The sequence below is a fragment of the Trachymyrmex septentrionalis genome, unplaced genomic scaffold (assembly GCF_001594115.1).
Source record: "Trachymyrmex septentrionalis isolate Tsep2-gDNA-1 unplaced genomic scaffold, Tsep1.0 scaffold32, whole genome shotgun sequence".
NCBI lineage: Eukaryota > Metazoa > Arthropoda > Insecta > Hymenoptera > Formicidae > Trachymyrmex > Trachymyrmex septentrionalis.
In genome coordinates this window covers 3,652,967-3,677,882 of record NW_017305485.1, presented here as the reverse complement: position 1 = coordinate 3,677,882, position 24,916 = coordinate 3,652,967, and the positions used below count along the sequence as shown (strand labels likewise).

General features: G+C 31.7%; 3 protein-coding genes and 1 non-coding gene across 8 annotated transcripts in view; 1 reads left to right on the top strand and 3 right to left on the bottom strand.

The window, feature by feature from the left end:
* The window catches only part of LOC108750106 (constitutive coactivator of PPAR-gamma-like protein 1 homolog), a 9,549-nt gene extending 351 nt beyond the window's left edge, over nucleotides 1–9,198 (bottom strand). Inside the window, exons 1-15 of one of the 4 annotated variants that reach the window (XR_001939410.1) lie at nucleotides 9,095–9,198; nucleotides 7,196–7,618; nucleotides 6,757–6,929; nucleotides 6,560–6,673; nucleotides 6,268–6,414; nucleotides 5,814–6,183; nucleotides 5,295–5,546; nucleotides 4,844–5,218; nucleotides 4,633–4,771; nucleotides 4,385–4,510; nucleotides 4,167–4,284; nucleotides 3,768–4,068; nucleotides 2,526–2,770; nucleotides 679–820; nucleotides 216–307 (exon numbers count right to left, since the gene is read on the bottom strand). Coding sequence is in view for 3 of the 4 variants with exons in the window: in XM_018489355.1 (XP_018344857.1) it covers nucleotides 216–307; nucleotides 692–820; nucleotides 2,526–2,770; nucleotides 3,768–4,068; nucleotides 4,167–4,284; nucleotides 4,385–4,510; nucleotides 4,633–4,771; nucleotides 4,844–5,218; nucleotides 5,295–5,546; nucleotides 5,814–6,183; nucleotides 6,268–6,414; nucleotides 6,560–6,673; nucleotides 6,757–6,929; nucleotides 7,196–7,409 (2,795 nt within the window). In the remaining variant the exon portion in view is untranslated. Of the gene's footprint in view, nucleotides 1–215; nucleotides 308–678; nucleotides 821–2,138; nucleotides 2,411–2,525; nucleotides 2,771–3,767; nucleotides 4,069–4,166; nucleotides 4,285–4,384; nucleotides 4,511–4,632; nucleotides 4,772–4,843; nucleotides 5,219–5,294; nucleotides 5,547–5,813; nucleotides 6,184–6,267; nucleotides 6,415–6,559; nucleotides 6,674–6,756; nucleotides 6,930–7,195; nucleotides 7,619–8,724; nucleotides 9,075–9,094 lie in introns of those variants that run through there. The other 3 variants (XM_018489355.1, XM_018489357.1, XM_018489358.1) reach the window with 3 other exon arrangements.
* Nucleotides 9,199–10,404: 1,206 nt separating this feature from the next.
* LOC108750049 (endoplasmin) lies at nucleotides 10,405–14,049 on the bottom strand. The gene is made up of 4 exons (XM_018489250.1): nucleotides 13,878–14,049; nucleotides 13,712–13,798; nucleotides 12,659–13,265; nucleotides 10,405–12,524 (listed from the first exon to the last, which is right to left on the bottom strand). Exons 1-4 carry the CDS (start codon nucleotides 13,921–13,923, stop codon nucleotides 10,868–10,870), a joined length of 2,397 nt encoding a protein of 798 aa, XP_018344752.1. The 5' UTR covers nucleotides 13,924–14,049; the 3' UTR covers nucleotides 10,405–10,867.
* Nucleotides 14,050–14,183: 134 nt separating this feature from the next.
* LOC108750050 (calcyphosin-like protein) lies at nucleotides 14,184–23,478 on the top strand. 2 transcript variants are annotated; one of them, XM_018489252.1, is made up of 5 exons: nucleotides 14,184–14,388; nucleotides 19,932–20,088; nucleotides 21,381–21,558; nucleotides 21,793–22,002; nucleotides 22,527–23,478. In XM_018489252.1, the coding sequence occupies exons 2-5, from the start codon at nucleotides 19,934–19,936 to the stop codon at nucleotides 22,626–22,628; spliced, it is 645 nt and encodes a 214-aa protein (XP_018344754.1). In that variant the 5' UTR covers nucleotides 14,184–14,388; nucleotides 19,932–19,933; the 3' UTR covers nucleotides 22,629–23,478. The 2 variants fall into 2 exon arrangements, with proteins under 2 accessions (XP_018344754.1, XP_018344753.1); XM_018489251.1 differs by lacking the exon at nucleotides 14,184–14,388 and adding an exon at nucleotides 17,219–17,617.
* A 1,144-nt stretch (nucleotides 23,479–24,622) lies between these two features.
* On the bottom strand, nucleotides 24,623–24,693 carry Trnag-gcc. The gene has a single exon. It is a non-coding gene; the product is annotated as a tRNA-Gly (tRNA).
* Nucleotides 24,694–24,916: the final 223 nt, after the last annotated feature.

Here is a 24,916-nt window from a genome sequence, read left to right as displayed (position 1 = left end):
TATATAATTTATATAATTCATAAAATGATTTTATTAAATAAAAATTAAATTAAAGATTATTTATACGTAAAAAAAAATATCAAAATAAAGAAAAGTTTTTTTTTATAAAATAAGAATAATGAAGCAAAAGATTTTCTTGCATCATCATAAATGTGAAGATCAATAAATGATTATAAGGTATGTTGACATATACAAAAAAAACTTCAAATACTTACTTATAATCTGTAATTCCATCAATACGGCCTTTGATATCCTTTTTCTCTGTTTCCTTGGTTTTCTTAACAGTAGTTTTCTTTTTGCTCGACACCTAAATAATTAATAAAAATGTGTTTAAAATTTCTATATACTGTTATTAAGAAAATTATCCGAATTATATTTTTCTTTTTTTATGATTTTCTTTTTTTATGATTTAAATATATACATAATTATACATATATGTATATATTATCTCTTCTAAATATTTTTCTTATCTCATATGTTTTTAGAAATACACCTTACGTTTAAATTATGTTTATATGTGTATGTATTTCGAATTAATTGTTATTTCACTAAGTTTATAAACTTTACTCAACGTATAAATATTATCGATTTAAGCAATTGTCCGAAATAATAGTTGTTCCAAATTCATTCTAAGTTTCCGTCACCTCCGATATTTTTTTTTTTCATTCATATACCTACAAGATATTTTTACCTTCATTTGAGTCTTCTTGCCACGTCCAGCGATCGGAGCACGGGTAGCTCCGCGTGTTTGAAATGTCGGTCGGTTTATTGGATTAAATCCACGTGGAAGACCGTATTTAATTCCACCAATAGAAGTTACCTACAAAAACACAATTTATCTAAATTGTGATGCATACAAAATTCTTGTTATCTAAATAAAATATTATTGTAATGTATTCCAAATATAATTTGTTATATTTCTTAATAATTTTCTAATAATTTCTTATTAGATTATTTAAATCAATGCTTCAGAAGATGAGTCTAGAATTTATATTTAAAAAAAAACTCGAAATATCGTTTTTCGTAAGCACGGCATGTTTCGATATGATCTGATATGATGCAGACAGATAAATGTAATAATATATTTAAACCTATAATATATGATTTTAAGATGTTGCACGTGCAGTATCATTTCTCATTTTAAATTACATTTTAAAAGATATATTTATGTAAATTTATCGTTTTTTTCAATTAAATAAAATTTAAGTTTATAACTCGTATCTTTTATGATCACTATCATAAAATCATTAAAATTATTTCTCAGAAGGATATATTTCAATAAAAGATAACGCGGATTCCAAAATTGAATGCAAAGAGGATAAATTGAATTACAGTAAAATTGGAAATTCAAATTTCAAAAGGTAAGTTCTTAGAAAAATATGCTCTCATTAATAATGATAATAAAAATTCATTTTTTTTATTAAATCCCTTTTTTTATCCAAATATTTATCTACACAATTGTGTAATCATATTTATAGTCTTAAGAAATTCTTTGTTTAATGTTGTTAATATTTATTTATCTGTTAAGAGTTTCCAAAGAATGAAGCAGGCGTGCTTCTACTATGTTTTATATTATGATATTTTAAATTGTGTCATAAAGTGTTTCACAAACCTTACTTTTAGTTTTTAATAATAGCAAATACAAATTAATTATCATGTATCAATAAAAGTTTACATATATAATGTTGAATAATTAATAAAAAGTCACATACTTGTGATTTGAATTATTATAAAAACATAAGTAAAAAAGAATGATATTATAATAAATATTTCTCGAATAGAAAATTCACTTTTAAAAATATGTCGTTTTTATTTATAATGTTTTACAATTATGTGTAACTTTATGAATATTATATTTCATTACATATTGTTCAGCTATTTAAATACATGCTTTAGAAATACATGCTTTGATTACTTCGTAAAGAGAGAAAAAAAATATATATATATATACATATATGTTACCTAAAAAGAATGCACATAAAAGGAACACCAGTTAAAATACTCTGAATTAAAATATATAGAAACCTTTATTTTAACAGTGTCCATATTACATATAAAAAAAACATGCGATAATACAAAACCGCAATGCTACAAAAAAAACATCATATAAATATAATGTCAAAATAATTTCTTTTTCATCCTAACGATGTAATAAAGCAACACACATTTGCGAGGATAAATTAACTATCCTCCGCTTAATATACATTCTCAAGTACATGATTCCAGATTTATTTCCATGATGTATCGAACGTCTACATATAAAAACTATATAAAAAACTGTATAAGCAAGTAACTCTGCATTAAATTGATTTACGTGATGTCCTTCCTAAATGCACGCATTATCCGATCACACCAGCGACGTTAAATAGTGAAAGCGGACTACTCAATATCTCGAACGTTCCCCTAAAATCTGTCCAGAATATCGTCATGGTGTGCTTCTTACTCCATATACACGCAACGATATCGAGCCATCGTTATGAAATTACTTGCAATCACATACCCTATTGAGATCTATTATACCTTACCTGCGGTGGAATCCGTCCGCGAGGATGTCCTTGCAAGGGTTGCGGCAATCGACCGGGTTGTCCGTAATTTGGGCCCCATTGACCTACTACAACGCCAGCGATTTCCAATTGACCACCACGCGAAGGGATTGGGCGACGCATTAAACCACGTTGCGGTAATGTGCCGCTGCCACGACCGCGTATCAATCCGTCGTTAATAGTACAATTAGCAGGCAAAATATTGGAGGGAACTGATACACGAATACCTGTAATAATATTAAATAAGATTATTATACAGATATATAACGAATAAAAATAGATAAAAATTATGTATTATTAATGTAGAAAAATTAAAATGCTATATAGAAATAATTTTTGTTATATAGAAGAATATTAGTTCTTAATAAATCTAGAATATAGAAGAATATTAGTTTCATAAATAAGATTAGTTTTTATTATATATTTAACAATTTGCTTATAACAAATAGTTTCTTTATAGAATGTTAATTAATTTTCTGTGTAATATCTACATTTGAATTGTTCTCAAAAATATACATAATCTTAGTTTTGTGATGTAATCGATATATCATAATCGTTTCTTTTTTAACAACTTCAATATTGTCGCAGCAATTTTCAGTTTTATATAAAAAGTATATGAATTGAGTTTCTTTATTAATATATTTTATAGCAGTTTTGAGATTCGTAGGGTTATATTGATGAACCCCACGAAGCAATATTAGCTGCTTTTGCTTTACTTCCATTCGAAAACATCCTATTACGAAAGATCATAGGATGCTAAGGAAACTGGAAGAGTTATTAATAAAAAAAAATATAAGATAAAACAATTATCAAAATTCGCGCATCTCTCTCTCTCTATTAATCAAATAAACCAATTAAACTAAACTATAAAAGTTGTTAAATTAACTCTGTCCCTTTTTCTCTCAGTTACAATAGCTAATGTTATTAACAGCTTATGTGATTATAACATCAAATTATTAAATGTATATTAAATATATTATACTAATTAAATTACGTTAAGTAAATGTAATTAAAAGGGATATAATAATGTATAATTAACGCAATGTTTTTCATAATTAAATTTTAAAGGCTATTATTTTAATTAGAAATTTATTAATTAGAAATTATTAGAAACTTATTAAGAAATTGAAAAAATTTCGAAAGTTCCGAAAAACCACATCCCAATTAAAAATAGATAAATAAAGGAGAAAGCATTAATGCATAACTAAAATGAATGTAATATACCTGGCGTGACAGGTAAAGGCGGTCGCGCAAACACGACGGTAATTCCCTCGAGTATAGCTTTTCTCATTCTCTCGACCTTTACAACGCGGTCAATATGACCGCTGCATAATTCCAATAAGTTCTTGGCAATAGTAGCACGAGCCAGCGTATGATGGAACAATTTTCCATCAAAGTAAAGCCAGGGGCAACACATTAACCATGGAATCGGCGCACCACATGCATCATTCGCTAACAATGCAGTCTCAACACCAGCCATGAACAAAGTAGCCAATTGTACACCGCGTGATGTCACTAATGGAAGCTGTATACAAGTGATACGTTAAATGTTGACCTATTCAAGTATTTAATCATTACCTAAAATAACAGCTATATTGTAAGAATTATACATATTTATTTTACCTGTAAATCCTGCAAATACTGAGCATTCATAAGCTCTGGCGAAAAAGCTTGCGCGATGAAAGCGTCTAATTCCTGACGACGCAAGATCTTTATTTTATCAGAAAAAGACATAATGTATCTGCGAAAGAAACAATTAGAGAAACACTCATTAATCAAATCATGTTTAATTAAAAAAAAGAAACTGATAAAAGCTTAAAATAATCATAATCAATATTCACCTTAAAACACAGGCCATAACCAGCAGATGTTGCGGTACATATGAGGTATTTAACATTAGAGGTGTGTCTGATCTCATACAAGTCAGGAAACCTCTAAGCCTTCGCCTCTTATCATCTATAACTGTGCTGAAGAACAGGAAATCTTGTCAGTTTATAAAAATTATATGAGTCTACAGAAAGTTTTAATTCAATAATCAATCCACGATATTATTATATATATGCAATTTAATTGAGATAAAATTACTTACCCAAACCACAAACGTTGAATCGTAGGCACGCCCCAGCCAATCTGCTCTGCTTTCACCAAGTCAGGAGACTGATATGGATTGGACTTGGACCATACCCACTCTTTTATTGTTACATCCGGTATCTCGATCTTTTCACTATCTGTCGAATAAATTTACAAAATTTAATGGAGAAAATATAAATCTTTTATTATTTATGAAACATTATACTTACCACCTTTCTCTTTACTCTTTGTAGCTAGGTACATCCGATGATGGAGATTAAACAAAATCGCATATACCATTTGTCGAATTGGTCTATAAATGACATGAATAGAAGGAAATTCACGATGATTTTCATCTTCTAGGAGGACCGGCAATTTGATTTCACCAGCAATGAGAATTTGATAAATGTATGGTGACATGAGCCCCTTCTGGTGACGTTCCGAGGCGGTGCGCATAACTTCTGGTGACGTTGTAGGAATATTAGTTTTCTCCAGCTGTCTCGAATCAGCTGTTGCATGGCATGGCGATGTCGCCGAGGAGCTACTACTTGAACTTGACGAGCTTATCAAGAGATTGTGAGTACCGTTGATAGCATGTCCATCGCCTGTTTCAAAAATTCCAGATGTTTAAAATAGAATAGCAATAAATCGTTAAAAGCCATCGATTTTTAACCGGCATACTTTGCTCTTCCTCTGTACGTATGGCATCGGCATCTCCATGGCCCTGAATACCAGGTGGATCGATCACAATTTGCGGCGCTGTCTTTGCGTTGGCTGTTGCCTGTTTGTACGCGTTCAAACTTTCACGTTCGCTCTCCAAAGTTTCAGAGGCAAATCTCGACGTTTCCAAATTAGAGTCACCTTCCGAGACTGATGGTGTGTCGGACAAACTTGATTGAGTCTGTGTGCTCGGTTTGGAATCTACTTTATGGACTGAAAAAGATTGGCATAGATATATTTTATTTTCAATTTATTAACTATGTGGAAACTAAAACTAACAACACAAATATATATGCAGTTACCATCTTTTTCAGTTTCTAGAATTTTATCTTAAAAATGCTAAAACATTTACTTTCCTTGTATTAAAGATTAATATTTTTTAATAAAAAATTCTTTGATAGTACATCCGAATTTTTAAATATATTGAAATTGTTTGATAATAAAATATTTGAAAACATTTTTAATATCAAAAAGTCTCACCTTTTGTTGGTTTCACAGGTTTATAATGTAAAAATCCTTCTTTTGTTCCGTTTAAATAATATTGAACAGATTGTCTTAATTTCGAACACCTTGGATCGGAGACAGAACCGAACACCTTTTGTGAAACCACATCCAATTCTGCAGATGGAAGTTCCTTGACAAAATTCGCAATTATTTTAATCATTTGTTCAACGCTTGTCTTATTTAACACATTGGTGCTAATATTATTATTTTTGTAGAAGTCGGCCAAGTCGTTTTCGGTCAATATGTAATTTCCAAGTAAAGCTGCCAATATACAGAGCCTGTCGGATGGTATGTTGAGAGCTCTAGTGAGTTCAGAAAGCATATATTCTTTTGTATCAAGAGAACCCTGTTATAAAAAAAAATATAATATGTTACAAACGGTAAATCGTCACACATAAAATACTGATTTCTATTACTAAAAAATACATACCTTGTATGTAAGTTTTAATTGTTCGGATGAGAAGTAGCGTGGAGGATCAAATGCAGCATATTCTGCATCATCAGCTATGAGTCCGTTGTAATTATTCTCACGACAGTAAGCAATGACTTCTTGATGATGATCATCCATACTACATAACTGTTAAAATATTAGTAACGTTAATTATGTTAATATTTTATAAATTTTTTAAATTGTCTCTTTTCTTGTGTATTTTTATTAAATTTGAATCAAAAATTTAACTGTAACTACAAAGATTAAAAACAGAAGGTAATGTTTAACTTACAACTGTGACATTTAAATGCCTAAGAGCCATACGTAAACTGGTCCTTAAACATACAGGAGGAGTCCACCAGATTTTTGGTGGCGGCGTACCTTTCGTTGTTATATGTTTCAAAACCTAAACATTTCAGAAAGACATCTTCAAAAATTTTAATTAACATTCACAATTAATCTGAAAGTATATTTGTATGACAAACTTACATTGTTAACTTTAGCGCGTACTTGCAACTGATGTTGCACCCAATCTGGTCTTCGAAGAGGTTCGAAACATCCATTAAAGAACACAGCTACCTCCAAACCCGACATTTCCATTGCTTGTATGAGAACAGCAAGGAATTGGAGCATACGATTCCATTGTCCACCACAAGCCCAATCTGTATCAAAGTAACAATAGTATTAATATAAAAAAAAAATTATTTCTTCAAATTATTTCTGTTCGAGAAAGAAACTAATAAATTTAAAAATTATACAATAACACATATAAAATTTGCCTTGTCAAAATTAAATTTATTTATGTTTATATTATGTTATATTATTATATATTTTCTGGAGACACTGGTAGTGTCTAAGCTATGCACAGCGACACTGCCGTGGTTACTTTACGCGAGCCGGCGAGTTGCGCCAGATTTTTATTATTTACCTGAGAAAAATCCTCCATACAAACGATCCAAGCAGCATTCTCCATCGAGAACTAGTCTTAATTTACCGAAATTATGTATCTGCTGTCCTTTAATCACACGATTACGTTGAGATTTTTGAGCGACCATACGCGCTATTTTCAACAAGTCCACAGATACAGATCCACCTTGTATGCAATTGCCGTCCAGGAAAGTTTGCAAGTCTTGAATGCCCATGTTTCTAATATTCCCGAAATGTATTCCGGTCACGAGTCACTTTAAGTTTGCTTCAATTTTTTCTTTATGTACACAATAGTTTTACTATCTTTATAAGTTGCTTATTTTTGTCTTAAGACCAGCAATGTATTTGCTCTTTTATGGTCAATATTTTTTTGGAAATATTTTAAGACATGAAGAAACCTAATTCCAATTTCAAAAGTTTCAATCTGCAAAAGAGAAAAGCCGGCAACGTACTCTCAATATTGAGTTGTAAATATTACAATTATTTTTATTAAACAAAATATTAGCTATCTGCTAGTGATTTGTCAGCAGATTCCACAGTCGCAAACCGAGCAGAATTTGTTCCGTAATCATCAAAATAAAATCATTTATGCCTATTTTTACCAACGATAATTCAACTTTAATCTTAGTTCAACTAACTTTTCATTTTTTTTTCTAGTTTTAAATAGGAAAAAATTTTAAGAGCAAACTGAATCGAGATTAAATTTAATCTACATTGATGGAAACGGATTTTATACTGGTATCCTTTTAAAAAGCATAAACATCATTCTTACTCTTCTTGACATTCAATAGTAAAGATAGAACAATACTTGTGTCAACTGCGTCTTTTAAAAGGAAAGCAGTCATATCTTAGTATACATAATTTTTTCGACTTTTGTTACACACGATAAGTCATTCACCCTTTTCTAACACCATCAGAAAGTATTTATAAGGTTGCGTATTTAAAAAATGTACAAAATGATACAAAATGTTACAACTAATTACTTGGTGCTCCAAGTATTTAAAAAAACGTAAGATATGAATGACCCAATTGTGTATACTTAGAATTTACGAAACAACAGATTCTGCTCGATTTATACAATCGATCGATTAATTACACTAACAAATTTTGTTATATTTTTGCTAACATTCTGTCTACAAAATTTGTACAGATACGTTATTTCTCAGAGATTTTATCATGGGATGGCAGTCTCGCGTCGACTATGACCAAATTAGTTTTATCACAGTCTGCTATTAAACAATGACTCCATTTGCTTAACACTTCCGCTTTACAAGTATTTACAAATGAAAAAAAGGAGAACTAAAGCGACATAATTCATTTTATACGTTGCTTCGTAAGTTGCGTCCCTCTACCCCTCTCCACGTCTCCGCCCCTCCCTTTCCCACTTCTTTCCTTCTGAACGAGATGACAAGCCCGACGAAGAATTTCCGTTTTGACGTGTCTTGTGGACCGTTGCGTTGCGGAGCGTCGCGTAGAACGCTGGAGAACGCGCAGTGTCGGAATTACGAGGGACCATTCGGCGCCATTTACTTTGTTTACGCGCACATCGGGACGGTCGGTGTTAGCCGCGTTCACGCCGGCTGGCCTCTCGCGAGGACCGGTCCCATGATGGTGGGATGGGCCCAGCCCCGTGGATGGGGACCGTTATCGTTAATATCGGGATACGAATCCTGAGTCGGAAGCAAGAAATATCGGACGATATGAGTCGGACCGGTTAACGGACGAATCGGAGCAGTTGTCTTGGCATTGGTCGGCGGGGTATCGCGGTAGAGCTTGATCGCAAAAAGCGGCTCTCTCGCGTTACGGAGTACGCGGAACGTGCGCTGATACCGGGTTCTCGCAGCCGCGCGAACACGTCCGGATGATCTGCGCGTGCCGCCGCGACGTATCGCGTACTTACGTTAAATTAGCGATAATCATCGTGGCCCCAAAGAAACACAAAACACACGGGCTTTCGGAGTTGGATGACGTCGGAATCGAAAACGGAAATGACCACCCCGGTACCGGTGGCGCGCGCGGCGACCGCCCGGCACGTCGCGCTATTCGGCGCGCTGATTGGCCAGTCCGTGGCGTTCCCTTACGTCACAACTTGGTCTCGACCACCCGGCGACAATAGCCGGCCGGAACTGCGCGACGCGCCATTGTTTCGAAAACACAAAGCGTTCTCATAACTCGTTTCTTATTCTGTATTCTCCGAAAAAATTATTCACCGCAAGTTGTTTACCGCATACTTTTTTTAAAACAACTATTGTTTTTTTTTGTACCAACTGATTCATTTTGTTATCACGTAAAATACACGATAAAATTTTATACTTTTGTATATATATTTATGAATTTTTGTGTCTAGATATTAAATATTTTTTTTTAATATTTAATAACTCTTACTTTTAATATTTTTTTTAGCTTTAATAAAATAATTTTTTAAAAATACAATTTAATTACTGAGACAAGATATCAAATTTTCATAACTTTTTAATTATTATTATATATTAATTTTTTTAAATATTTAATTAATAAAACAACTTGGAAAAATTTAACTATTGAATTTATGACTAAGCCAATATTGTACAAGAGAATGGTTTTTTTTTTGTAAATATATTTTATAAATGTGTATCTGATGCTAATAAAATATCGTTTTAAATATTTAATAAAATAACTTTGAAAAATTTACAATTTAATTATTGAATTTATATGTGACTCAATTAATGTTGTACAAGAGACATTTAATTTTCCAAAATTTTTAAATTATTTTATATATATATTAATATCTTTTAAACATTTAATAACTTTCAAAAATATAATTGTTAAATTTATGACTCAATTAATATTATATATAAGAAATAGTAAGTCTTTCTTTTTTTGTACTTTTGTATACACATATATTTTACAAATGTATGTCTAATATTTATTTCTTTTGTAACATTTAACAAAATATCTTTGAAAGATATTATTTAATTGATGAACTTATAACTCATCCGATATTATACAAAAGACCTCTAATTTCTATTAAAAAATCTTATCTATATTATTTATATTAATATATTGTGATTTTATTTTTACACATCTTTGATAATTTAAATAATTGTATTTTTACATAAAGGATATTTTAATCAATTTTCCCTTTTATTCTCTCTAAACTCAATAATCTAAACTTAAAGTACGCAATTACTTTGACTTGTAAATATTAATAAAATACAAATCATATCAATATAGTAGATATACTTCATTTTAATATACTTTTTGTAAGTTTCATGTACAAATACATTCACACATATCACAAACATACCATACGTCAGTAACGTTCAGTCAGCTCTTTTCACGTTACTAAAAAGATATGGAAGATCAAAATGAAAAATTGTAAATTATTTAAATCGCTTCAAAATCTACAATTTAACTGGTATCAATAAGACATGAACAAAAGGATGACAATATTATGCAGTTTCATATAGAAACATTAAGAAACATTTTGCCTTCTGTTCAATCACTTGGCAATTACAAAAAATTTCTACGATATCAGAAAAATTAACAAACTTATTAAGTTGTACAATCTAAATTGTTTACAAACTTGCGATAATAAAGATCACCTCCTGGGAGAATTCGAGATAACTATACATTGTATAGCTACGCTTCTAGAACAAGTCTTTTGAATATAATTTTACATTCCCTTCTATTATTACAATTCATCATGTTTCTCGTCTTCTTCCTCTTCCTCTTCCTTCTTTTCGTCATCAGAGTCCACATCTAACACCTTCTCGCTGTTTGCTAATTCCTCGTCCTGCAATTCCTCTTCCTCAGGGATTTCGTCCAAGGAGATACCCAAGTTTTTCCTCATCAATTGTTCCACACTATCTGCGAAACTAGCGGTTTCTCGTAACATATAGCCCGATCGCAAAGTTGCCGTACGGAACATCATCAGGGCGATGTCTTTAGCTGTCTGATCGGTCGAGTCAACCTCGACTCTGCGTAGCAATTCTCGGATGAGTGGATGCCTTGGATTGATCTCCAAAGTCTTCTTCTGGTTCAAATAATAACTCTTCTGTGGATCATCGGACTTCTGGTGTGCGTTCGAGATTGCCAAACGTTCCATATTGCCGGTCCAGCCAAACATACTGGCGACCAAGGCACAGGGAGAATCAATCAGACGTTCAGACACTTGCGCCTTGCTGATGTGATCCTTCAGGATGTCGCTCAGCCACTTGATTAGAGGCTCAAATGTTGTCTTCAATTGTTCCATTCGGTCCTTCGCTCGTTCGCCCTCGTCCAACGTGAAACCTTCTTTTGCTACATTTTGGAACTTTTTACCATCGAATTCCGGCAATGCCGATATCGCATACTCGTCCACTGCCTCCGTCAGATACAATACTTCATAGCCCTTTTTGTCCAGCCGTTCGACGAATGGCGATTTCTTTACCTCGTCCTCGGATGCACCAGCAATGTAGTAGATATGCTGTTGATTGGGCTTCATACGGGATACATATTCAGACAGGGAGGTCATTTCCTTCTGCGTCGACGAGTGGAATTGCAAGATCTTGGACAATCTCGCACGATTCTGAGGATCCTCGATTATGCCTAACTTGATATTTGTGCTATATTCCTTCCAGAATGTCTCGTAATTCTCTTTGGGAATCTTCTTGATCATGTCCAATACTTTCCTGATGAGTTTTTTCTTGATAATCTTGATCAATTTGTGCTGCTGAAGATTCTCACGCGAAACATTGAGTGGTAGATCATCGCTGTCCACAATACCCCGAATAAAAGATAGATAATTCGGCATCATGTCGGTGAACTTGTCAGTGATGAAAACTCGCCTGACGTACAACTTGATGTTGTCAGATTTTGTACCGTAACGATTAAAACTGTCACCCGGTTGAACCTTCGGGATAAACAAAACAGATTTAAATGTGACTTCACCCTCAGCAACGAAATGTGTCTTCGCTAGAGGTTCCTGATTATCCTTGGTGAGTGTCTTGTAGAATTCAATATATTCCTTTTCGTCAACTTCGTTTGGTTTCATCGTCCAAATGGGTTTCGAGTCATTCAACAATTCCCAATCCCATACAGTCTTGTCTACTTTCTTAGATTTCTTCTCGTCCGCATCCTCTTCCACCTTAGCGTCATCCTCTTCATCCTCCTTGTCTGAGTCAGTGTCCTCATCTTTCTCAGCATCTTTTTTCGCAGGCTTATCTTCTTCCACTTCTTCCGCGTCGACTTGTATAACTTTGCTATTCCACAAATATATAGGGAAATTGATGAACTGCGAATATTTCTTCACTAAGGTCTTTATCGTATCTGGTTCTAAGAAGTCCGATGCTTCTTCTTTCAAATGTAAGCTATAAACATTTAAAAAATCACAATATTAAAAGGATTAATTCCACAGCATAATAGGAAATAAGAATATGTATCATTAAGTTTGAAGAAACTTTTTGAAACTTCCTAATTTATTAAAAAGGATTCTACAACATACCTTACAGTCGTTCCTCTCTTCAAGGTATCTCCTCGAGGATCTTCAACAATGCTGAAGTTAGAGCTATCAGATTCCCAAATATACTGTTTATCGTCGTTATGCTTGCTGGTCACAACGACGATATTCGCAACCAAATACGCGGAATAAAAGCCCACGCCAAACTGACCAATCATATCGTTCATATCCTGAGAGTTAGTGACGTCCTGCATTTTTCCCAGAAACTCTGCTGTGCCAGATTTTGCAATAGTTCCAAGATTATTTACTAGATCTTGCTTTGTCATACCAATACCAGAATCCATTATGTGCAATACTTTGTTTTCCTTGTCTGCTTTTATTCTGATAGCCAATTCGTTATTTGTATCCAAGACACCTTTATCAGTGAGAGACAATAACCTAATTTTATCCAATGCATCAGATGCATTTGAGATCAATTCTCTGAGATAGATCTCTTTGTTACGGTAGAGAGAATTAATAATAAGTTTCATCATGCGATTAACTTCAGTCTGAAATGCAAACTTCTCAGCCTTATCTCTTAGTTCTTTTACTTGAGCTGTATTTAACCCATCGATTTTTATTGCTTCCTCTTCTCTTTGTACTGCTTCATGATCTACAATAGAATTTAAACGTCACTTAAATGTGTAATACAATAATTAAATTCTTGTAAATAATAAAAATTTCATATAAGATTAATTGTTGATAAAGAAAATTACATTTATCAAATATAAATGAATAAATAAAAGGACTTATTTAACTCCTTTTTAAATAGAAGATTCAATATAATAAATTCATAACAGATATGACAGGTTATATATACAAATTCAAAGTTGATGTAAAAATTCAACAAATCATAATCATAAAATAAATTCCACTCTTCTGTATGAAATAAACCTGTACTTTTCTAAACTCTATTACAACATTTGAATAATTTTGCTACACATCAACTTCAACGAACTCCTCCCACCTGTTACAACACTACCAACTTTTGGTCAAAAAATAATAGAATAATTATAAACAAAACAATTTTCTTTTTCAATTAAACTGCAAGATAATAACCTGTTCGCGATGCTTCACGGCTAGCTCCAAGATCATCCTCCACGGTACCGGCGTTCTCTTCGACGTCATCCTCGGCCCGGACGAATCCTAAAGGGCAAGCAAGCGCGCATAAAATAATCGAAGACGCTTACGATCGTTTAAGATGAGAGAATAAATTCTTATTTACCTGTCAGCAGGAATAATGCTGCGATCAATAGGTAGAGTTTCTTCATCGTCGTCGCGTCGTGAAAGACTGTGTACGAGAAAGAAATCACCAACAAACTCGCACACTGCCAACACGATACTTCGCCGTTTTTTCACCGACTGTCACGGAACAGCCGTGACGACGACGCATTATACGCGACGGCGCGGGGCGGCGAACCAATCACGTCGAACCACGCAGCACGTGCCGGCCAATAACGGGCGCACCCGACAGCAGCCCCGTACAAATGGCGTCGCACGATTGGCCATACACATGTCTCTTATCCCGTTCTAGAAGATTCACTTCGCGACTGGACACGCTGGACACGCCACGCAGAATCCGGCGATATATGCAGAATTATTACAATCGGAAATTGAATTATCAGTAATCGAGCGGATGCTACAAAAAACACGACACATCGCCGGCTAAATTGGAAATCAAAATCAAGCTATTTTCAGTTCCAGAGACTCCAGCCGGTTACGTTAACGGCTTACCGGTAAATATTTGTCACATTGAGATGACACGTGAATGTTCTACAAGAAATGTGTTTATTTTGATTGTTTCTGTTGCTCTTACAATTGTAATGAGCGATACAATGATCAGCACTTAGGAATCTGTTAACGTTGAGAATATCTATAATTGATTTCAATGTAAATAATTGATAAAGAATGGTGCAATAATTTACTTATCACTAAAATGGTTTCGTTCGATAAAACAGAAAGATTTCCTTATCAGTAGTTAATAAGCGGGCAAAGGAATGCAAACTATTTTTTTGAGTGTCGATAATTGTGATTGATAATACAGATTTTCATCTCTTTTTATTAATCTCCTTCAAAATAAATTTTTTCACTTCAAATATACTGATAGACATATCTCATTAAGGAAAGAATCTCACCAATTAAATTTAAAAAATTGACTTTACTTTTAGAAATTTTTTTTACAGAAAGCTGTTTATTCAAACGTTCTGAAATTTTAACATATAAAAGGCATATATTTTTTAATTAACTTATTTTTAAATTTTGCATTTATATTGGGCTTCTCTCGCTATTATGACGGATGGATCCATTTTATGCTTTGAAGCATTTTTTGATTAATCGATTCGTAAAATTCTTTTAATGTCTCAGTAAATGAGAATGGATTAAAATGGATTGAAATTTTTTTCTATCCAAATGCGTATTTTAGATAGCGAATACTTTTTTTTGGATTTAATTGAATTCAATTAGATTCAATTAGATGCAATTGGATTGAAAAACTGCATTTCCTATACAAAATTTTGAATTGAACAGTATTCATAATGCACAGAAAAAGCTAATATTATTTTGAGATTGAAACGCAGAGATATGCTCCATGCAATTCGTATAAATGAATAAAAATACATTCAGGATTGAAAAGCATTCATTTTAACATTTGTGAATCAATATTTCTGAAAATTTGAATCCATTTCAATTCATTTCAATTCATTCTCATTTGCTGAGAAGTCATTATGATGTTAAAATGACTCCAGAATGATTGTTAAAAGTCATTTTTCAATCATTTCCGATTCATTTTAATGTCATTTTGACGTTATCGTGACTTGTTCTGTTTGGGTAGCAACATTTATCGATTAGATACATATGGCGTGGCGAATTTAAAAAAAACGTGACCTTTAATAATAATAAGTATACATTGTTAAAGTTTGGCAATTTGAATATGTTCAATATTTCAGAATTACAATGATATACAATTAAGGCGAAGTTTTGTGAAAAGTAGGATGATATAAGAACTGGAATTATATATATTTAATAAATTGATATAAAATGATGTAATACTTGTACATATAGCAACGAACGAAAATATTGACACAATTTTACAATGTTGTAAAATGAGCTGCGTTCCTTCAAGAAGAAAAATAACAACAAAATATTAATTTTTATAAAAACTTTGATATATTTTTATATAATTATAAGAAATAGATTACGAATTAACAAAGTTATGTAAATGTTAAATTATCGACATATAGTAAGTAGTTCGATTTCTTTTTCGTGTTTTTCTCCTTTTATTTTCGCATACCTTTCTTGAGACTCAGCTTACTTTAAGGTCTTATTCTTAAAGGTCTGAAAGTGACGAAATACATGTCTTAAATAAGTAATGATGTCAAATACGTAATGATTTTGACATTAAAATAACGTTATAGCCGTCATCTTGTTGTTAAAATGTCAATTCATCAATTGATTCGTTGGGCAATTTTAGACCTTATCGAAATTTGAAAACGTCTTTTAGGTATCTTCAAAATATCGCAAATATTACTTTTAAGAAATATCCGTTTATCTATTCTTACTGCATTATTAGGGGATAAACATTCCTTTAATGATAAACTATCGTTGTCAACTGATATTTGGCCACGTGTTATTTTGTCATGCTGTCCTACTGCTATATAGTTGTGAAATTGGTCTACGATCGCGCAAAAATAAATAAATGTAAAAGTTCAAGAACGCGGAACGCTACACAATACTACGTATACATTACTGTTAGGTAGCAACTATGTTACGCGATGTGCTCTAGGGCTAGGTAGGGCTGATCAAATATGTACGATAATTTCTTTACTTCCCGGACTTTCTGTTGCGATGCTGTTTAGTCTCAGTTTATCGATGTAGTCTAAGTTTATCGAGATCAATCTAGGTCTGCCAATAAAGAGGTCACGATAATATTTTCGCACATCGTTAAAATAAACAATTAGGTGATAACCTAATGGGAGAATTTTCTTAATTAATTTTATATTAAAAGTCAACGAAACTCTATCTGAAATATTTTTTAATGCCAGATATTTTCGAAGATGTTGGAAAAAAAATTTTAATTATAAAACCTTTAAAGGATGATTTACTTTTTAAATTTGAAATTGGACATACATAAAAAAATATATCTTCTGGATCTTATTAGGTAATAATATATTTCGAGAAAGAGAGTTGTTGGATATTAGGTAACGTCTTCTAAGTTTGCTCAATCCATGTTAAACAGTTTGTGTTTGAGTTTACCCTATTCAGTAAGGCGCTCCTTGAATTTAAGAATCTAAATCGATCATACAAAACTTGCAGATTAATTATATCAATTATTTTACATTAATATTCTGATAAGGCAATCGGAAATGTTTTTCTCAGTGATCTCACAAATAAATTTCCAAGTATCTTTTACAATGTAATAACTAAACCAATTAAATGGCAATGACGACGATTCGAGCGATTATTCCCTCAACCCCGAGCGTTCTTCGATTCTTCTTCGATCTCGCCCCTCGATGAAACAATCGGTATCGGCGATCGATCAATCAATTGGTCACGCTTGCAATCGGTGCGGTTTGCGAAGCGGATGCAATGGGCGTGTTGTGACAAATCGGTCGTTATGGATACATCGTGACGCTTCGAGGGCCCTGCAGTGTATAGCCTCTTCCCATACATCGTCCAGGGTGTGTACGTTATACGTAATGTGTGTCGTCGTTATTGTCATCGTCGTATAGGATGCTATAGGATTCGTGACGATCCGCCATGCGGACGGACCGCCACTCGCCTTCCGGTCCTCTTGGAAAAAACGTCGCCGCTACCTCCTTCGCTTCCTTTTGCGAAGAGTAAGACAGGTTCCTTCCTCCTTCCGCTGATCTCGTGAACTATCTGTCGTCTTCCACTGCACACGCGCGCGTCCTCCACTGCGTTCTCCAGCGTTCTCCATCTCGTTCACCGGAAGCCGCGAGAGCTAAGGTGAGTGATGCCGCGTGAAATATGTAGAAGGAAGAGCATTTGTAATCGTTTCTACCAATGTACATTAATGTTAATCTCCGTTCAACTTGCTCTTTATCTTTTTCTAGTTCTTAGGAAGAAATAAAGAGTCAGACTCGTATTTATGGTCGATTTTTATATTTGAGGCTGTTACAGTCTTAAGCCAATCAACTGGCTGTATTACTTAAGATTGCAGTCTTAAAATAAAAATGGATTATGAATCTTAATTGAATCGAGATTACAATTAAACTAAATTGATACACGGAGAAAATATTTTCTTAGAGTTTACCCTGAAAATATATATAATAGTCGTAGGACAACATTGTTGATTTCCAAGAATGTTTTAATATAAATCTCCCTCATTTATTAATAAAACTATAATGAAGTATATAAGTTTGATCAATTTTACTGAAGTGCATGGTAAAAATCTTTAAAATATTTGTATCATCTATCATATTTTCGGGGTAAATTTTAAAACAAAATTCTTTCCGTGTAGAAATAGACAGTCGGATATTCTTTCGAATATTTTTTCTAATATTCATCTTTTTATCGCAATTTCTCGTGAATTATCTGCATGAATAATTTTTCTACGAGTGTGCAATAATTGTTACATTACAAAAAATATCGGAATAACGAGACTAGCATTATTGAAAAAAGGATAATATATTTTTTTATTAACAAAAGAGAACAATAGGATATGTTTAATTATAGTTTTCCAGCGCTATCTATTTCAAATAATTTTAAATTATAGTAAATCATAGGTGAATCAGTACGTAAGCGGTAATATAATAAAATTTATTCTATTCAGCATTTACACAAAACCAAGAAGGAGACTTGGTTTACACACTTGGTTTTTATCTTACTCATCCATCCATATCTTTCTCATATTCTCATTCCTATTTTAATTGCTGATTGCACTACTTCCTGTCTCTCTTTCTATCTTTATAATTATTCTTTTATCTTATCTATATTTTAAATATATTTTCATAATATTAAGGTATTGTTATCTTTATGCAGTTGTCGATAATATGTCGGAAACAATATTTCTTAAATAATGTTATATAGTATATGAAAAAAAAGTATTGTTTCAAACCTTCTTTGAAGTAATATTTATAACTCTTTCAAATATACTTATAATATATCTTTTAAATATACTTTTAAATTACATTTATAACTTTAGTAGGAAGTTATTTACAGTCATGTGTCGCTCATGTCGAACCGAAAAAGAAGTTTCATGAAATAATTAAAGACTTTTAACGAACGACTGCTTCCACACATGGTGGTCGATGACAGGAAACGTGAACGTCAATGTTGCAATGTAGAAAACCATTATTATTCGTAAAGTGACAAGATAGCAACAGAAGTTAATCAATAACCCACTTTTTATCTATCTTTGTGCGCATGATAGTAAAAAACCTTATCACTATGCATCTCACTACGTGTGCAAAATTACATTTCTGTCAAGATATATAGATTAGATATGCACGCGTTCAATATTTCTTACCGACTTTTAATACAATTAGCAATCAAATTGGGATATGAAAAAATATTTTATTAAATCATAATCAAGATTTTATAATCCTAAATTATAATCAAGAATTTATATAATCCTAAAATAAAATCATTCTCGATTCTGTATTCACATGAGCGTAGTGGAACTTAAAGCAAAATATGTATCTCGCTGATGGAATTTCATAATCCTAAACTTTATTGCATTAACTATTTAAAACATATTAATTAAATACATTACTTGTTTTTCTTGCAAATAATCCCATTCCAGTAGTATTTTTAATTTATATATTTTTTTTCTCTCTGTGACACTATTTTTATCACGTGTTCTTTTTTTTATATCATTTCTATATATAAAAATTAGCAAACTCACAACAACTCATAAAACACACTTTTCGAAAGTATAGAATTTTAAGCTTTAAACCTTTTTTTTTTAATTTAAATTTCGTTTATTTTTAAGTTTTTTGAATAATAAAACAGATACGAATTTTTGCACTCATCCAATAATGGGTGCTTTCCATTTAATGACACAAGTCGATACAAACATCATTCGATCTTTCTTGGCGATACAAAGAGATAACAAAAACAGATTAACGCTTGTGTTACCAAATGAAAAGCACCCAATATCTTTCGAGACGTTGCGTAGCATCACGTTACTTCTTCTGTAAATGCCCATTTTTGGAATGTAAACGCGCGCGGCTCTCTCGTTCTTGTCCCTCTCTCTTATCTCTACGTGTTGCACCTGACTCATATTTGTCACGTGAGCGAATGACGTTTTCCTTTTCAGCAATGTTCAGCTTGAGACCACAGAGTGCTACGACGCGACAGGAGATTGAAATGATTAACAAGGCCCAACGGGCTGTAAACAGCACCACGGATTCTATTGAAAAGTTACGTCTACTTTGCCTGGCTAGGGGTGCCAATGGCATTCTTGGTTTGGGTAGGTGAGTCTCGAAAGCATTCTTTAATATTTACATTGTTATTAAATGCAATTACGAAATCACAAGGCGAAACTCCTCATTATGTTCGTTTTTCTTATAACTAGGTCGTGTCCTAAATTATCTTTTTTCAATCTTTTTCTCGTACAATTCACTACGTTCTGATCGATATTTATTTTTAAGCATTTACATTCTTTCTTTAATCTTAATTATTATATGGAAAAAAGATAGTGTCTTTCCAACTATACATTTCAGATAAGACTTTCGTTTAAGATAAGATTTTGATTCTTTTGTGTACTTTAAAATATAAATATTTATTTCTACCAATGTACACCGCTCAAAGATATTTACCCAGCTTGTCTTCCTTAATTAAATAAAGAATTTCAATTAATCTTCTTTTTCGATCTTTTAAACTTCTAAATGTTAGGCTTATAATAATAATGTTTAGCTCAGAGTTTTACATTATACATATTACTTCCCTACTTTAAAAGTGACATAATTTTAAAAAATGAATTTCCCAGAAAAGGGGAAAGGGAAAATGTATTTTTTAACTTGATGAAATTACTAATTAATTAAATAATATTGGAAGGTTAAATAATATTAAGGAAAAATTCTCAACATGATCAAATATCATTTTTGTCATTTTTGTGTAATCCAATTCTTTATTTAAAAAACACTTTAAATTATGGTCTTTTTATTTAGTTAAATTAATTCAATTTTTATGATTGACAGGATAATATTTACATTCGTTTATGTTAATAACTCAAGAATCAAGGTAATTATTCAAAAATCGAGAAAAATATTTTTAGTGGTAGTATAAATTAATTGTAATCTCAGCTGAGAGAGAAAGAACTTATTTTTTATCTTTTTTTAAAATTCTAAGAATAAAAAAAATTTAGAGAGATTTAAATTAAACCGATTAAATTAAATCTATAAACATAGACATAATCTTAACAAAAGAATGACAGATTCTAAGTAAAAAAATGAAACAGTATTTTTAACAAAATAGATTTAAATTTAAGTGACTGCTGAAAAGAAAAATTGCAAAAAAAAATGCGAATACACAGGGATAGATAACAGAAAGAGAATGAAATCCAAAATTGGTGCAAACTTTAATGTTAATAATTTGCGGATAGTGATTCAACATCATGAGCATGTGCGTGCGATGATGATACGATTTTTATGTTTTTATCACGTATGAATCAGCCTGATATCACTGTCCTCGACCTTTATATAGCCTGTATACTTACATAACATGTTGAGACATTTAAATCTCGCGTTATTACATATTTCTTCAGGGTATTCCGTCGTATGGACGATGATGGCAACAAGAAGTTAAATTTTGAAGAGTTTAAAACGGGTCTAGAGGAGACCGGATTGGAACTCTCTGAAGATGAAATCAATGAAATCTTTAAGAAATTCGACACTGACGAGGACGCGAACATTAGCGTTGAAGAGTTTCTCGTTGGCATAAGAGTGAGTTCATATATTTTTTAAATTCTGCTTACTGCTTATTTTAGTGCTGTTTGATTTTTACCAAGATAAATGTCTAATTAAAAGAAACATTTATGCGTCATTTAAACGAAAAATTATATGTAAAAATTGACGATAAGAATCTGAATAGAAAACCATCATTAAAATATATAATGCGCGTAAATGTGTAATCGTAGGAATTATTAATTTAATTGATGAGATAATTTTTCCCATCAGCCACCGTTGAATCAAAGTCGCAAAAGTGTAGTAGATCAAGCGTTCAAAAAATTGGACAAGACCGGCGATGGACGGATCACCATCGATGATCTACGAGGAATTTACAATGTGAAATGTCATCCGCGTTATATCAGCGGTGAGGAAAGCGAAGAGAATATCCTAAACAAGTTCCTCTCGAATTTCGAGCACGGAGGCAACGAAGATGGTGTTGTAAGTAGTTTTATGGTATTTCTCACGTATTCTTCTATTTCACAAGAGAACGTGCTACATTGGAAAAATGAGACCAAGAAACTATAATGTTACTAGCTGAAAGATCATGTTCGAAATAAATATTCTAGGTGTTCAAATCTTCCAAGTGGGTCAATAAGTCCTTGAATTCAAAATCTAAGTAGCTTATTGGTGATCCTCTTCAAACTCTACAACTTTTATTTAATAACTTATATTTAAAGATATCAAGAAATTATTTAAAAATCCGTTATGGCAAAGCTATAATGTAAATCAATTATATATAATGAAAAGAGACACATAGATATATTTTTATCAATTGATAAAAGTTTTGTTTTAATAATAATAAGAGATTTCTCGATTTATTATATTATTATATGAATATAATATACGTATTATTCTCTCTATCTAGAAACAATTTGCTTATCATTATGATCGTTCGCATTATTTTCTTAATCCGATATCATTATTATTTATTCACTTTATTTTTATTCTTCCTTCTGTTGCAGGTAACGCAAGAGGAATTTATGAATTATTACAGCGTAATTAGCGCGAGTATAGACAACGACGCATATTTCGACTTAATGATACGTAACGCTTATAAGCTATAACTCTCGATCTCTTTATTTGCATTTCGCGAGACAATACGCCGGTCTTACATCTGTCTATTCCACTACGATCGCATCGACAACACAATTTACAACTGTAAAAAGTCACTATTCTGCTAAACCAATGTATAAATCAATATCGTTGTCTCATTACCATAAATGTTTATCTCGTTGGACCTTCTTATTCCGCTAATTGTAGTCTAGCAAAAATAATCTAGTAAAAGGTGTCATTATACTAATATTAATCATGCATGAGTCATCGGAGTGACAAATTAAAACCGGTATACATATACATATATGTAACTTCGTTAACTGTTTATTCACCGAAATATCCTCAGTCGAGAAGAAGAAAAAAAAGTGTATATAGAAATCGATTTTAGGCGGCTTCTTAAAAATTGATCTACAACTCTACGTAATTTTTTTCCCTTATCGAGTTATTTGATTGTCACAGACAGCTGCAACTTTTCCATTTCTAAACTATGAAAAATTGTACGACGAACTTTCAGAAACAGAAGCGAGAGATACATGTACAACAAACTTTTTTTTTCTTCTTCCTCGATGTATTAGCTATTTGCGAAGAAAGTTGGTTATAGGGTCCAATTTTACAGCGTGAATTGTGGTGAACGCGTCCTGCGCATTTACAGTTTTTTTCTTTAAATTCCTCTTTGTAATCCTATGTTTATTCTTCTATGCATGAATATATGTACATGCGATTGTAAAACGGATTGACTTTCTCCGCGCCTAAATTTAACTTCCTACAATTTGATTCACGCACTTATTTAAAGTATTCTATTTATTTGATTTGTTGTAATCTACTTTTTATAAGGTGCAATAAAAATAAAATATAATAAACAACTACGAGTAGAAACTGATTAATCCTTTATAATTAATTATGATGATTAAATAACGACTTTTTTTGTTAGCAAAAATTCTCATTAGCAATATAATCAGGAAATAAATTACTTTAATAAAGAGTAATAAGACTAATAGAATCTCGAGTAACACATAAACAGAGCTGTAATTAATAATACAGATAAGCTAAGAAAATGTTTTTCTGGGAATGGAAGCGACACTTCCGTGACTCGTTCTAATTATAATATACTCGAAATTAACACGAAGCTAAACATATATAAACAAAATCCACATAATGTAAAAAATCGAAATTTTATTCGCAGAAAATAACATGTTGCGTAAGATATCTAAAAGATATCTTTAAATATTTTATGTCAAAAAGATGTCCTAAAGACATTTTTTAGATACCTTACGCAACATATATATTATTTGGGAAAAAATAAATATACGTACTGCATATGATTATATATTTATTTTTTTCCTAAATAACATGCATATTGTATAAGGAATTTAAAAAATGTTTTTTAGACAACATATATATATATATATATATATAAATGTTATCTGGATTCCTGCAAATAAAATTTTTATTTTTTTCTAATAAAATAAACTTTTCCATCGCTTTGTACGTGATACAGTTTTTATTTGAATTTGAAGATTAAATATACGAAATTGTAAAATGATCTTTGCTACACGCCCATTGTATCAATAACGATAACTTATCGGGGCTTGGTTTATGATCGTTACATAATCAACAATTAGCTACTATAATAAGATACATCTGTAGAAACTACGCTTCAAAAAAATTTCCACATAGTTGACGTATTTTTTCAAATATTAAAATTGGAAATATTTTAATTTCCATTACTTGAAGTTATGATGATAAATAAATACTGTACAATAAGTAGAAAAAATGTATTTACATTAATTATGGGATAAAAAAATCAGAAATTATAGTTTCTCTCAAGAAGTCTAAAGATTAATATTGAATATTTAAGAGAATTTAAAAATTATAAAATTTAATTAAATTAAATAAGCATACAATTAAATAATCTAATATATTTAATATAAAAAATAATTAAATATTTAATATAAATTTAATAATAACTATGTGCATATAATATGCAAAATAAAAAAAAAAGAAATGCATCGGCCGGGAATCGAACCCGGGCCGCCCGCGTGGCAGGCGAGCATTCTACCACTGAACCACCGATGCGATATGAGAATCTTTACTTACACTGTATAAGTAGTACTAACGTAAACTAGATTTTCAAATTTATAAAATATATTTTTCTAATATTATACTTTAATTTTATAACTTTTAAAATTTATGTTAGCGAACAAGTCACCCAAAATAATTTCTATTTGAAAAATTGCGTTTTAATATATTTATAGTCATAAAGATTAAATACCAAGACTAGAAAAAGTATATTTTTATT

Bases quoted from the DNA above. Each gene is read 5' to 3' on its own strand.
- LOC108750049 (XM_018489250.1), bottom strand. From the start codon at position 13,923: ATGAAGAAACTCTACCTATTGATCGCAGCATTATTCCTGCTGACAG. The intron at 13,799-13,877 runs GTAAATAAGAAT...CTTGCCCTTTAG, and splicing joins AGCATTATTCCTGCTGACAG to GATTCGTCCGGGCCGAGGAT. The intron at 13,266-13,711 runs GTTATTATCTTG...ATTCTATTGTAG, and splicing joins CCGTGAAGCATCGCGAACAG to ATCATGAAGCAGTACAAAGA.
- LOC108750050 (XM_018489252.1), top strand. From the start codon at position 19,934: ATGTTCAGCTTGAGACCACAGAGTGCTACGACGCGACAGGAGATTGAA. The intron at 20,089-21,380 runs GTGAGTCTCGAA...ATATTTCTTCAG, and splicing joins GGCATTCTTGGTTTGGGTAG to GGTATTCCGTCGTATGGACG. The intron at 21,559-21,792 runs GTGAGTTCATAT...TTTTCCCATCAG, and splicing joins AGTTTCTCGTTGGCATAAGA to CCACCGTTGAATCAAAGTCG.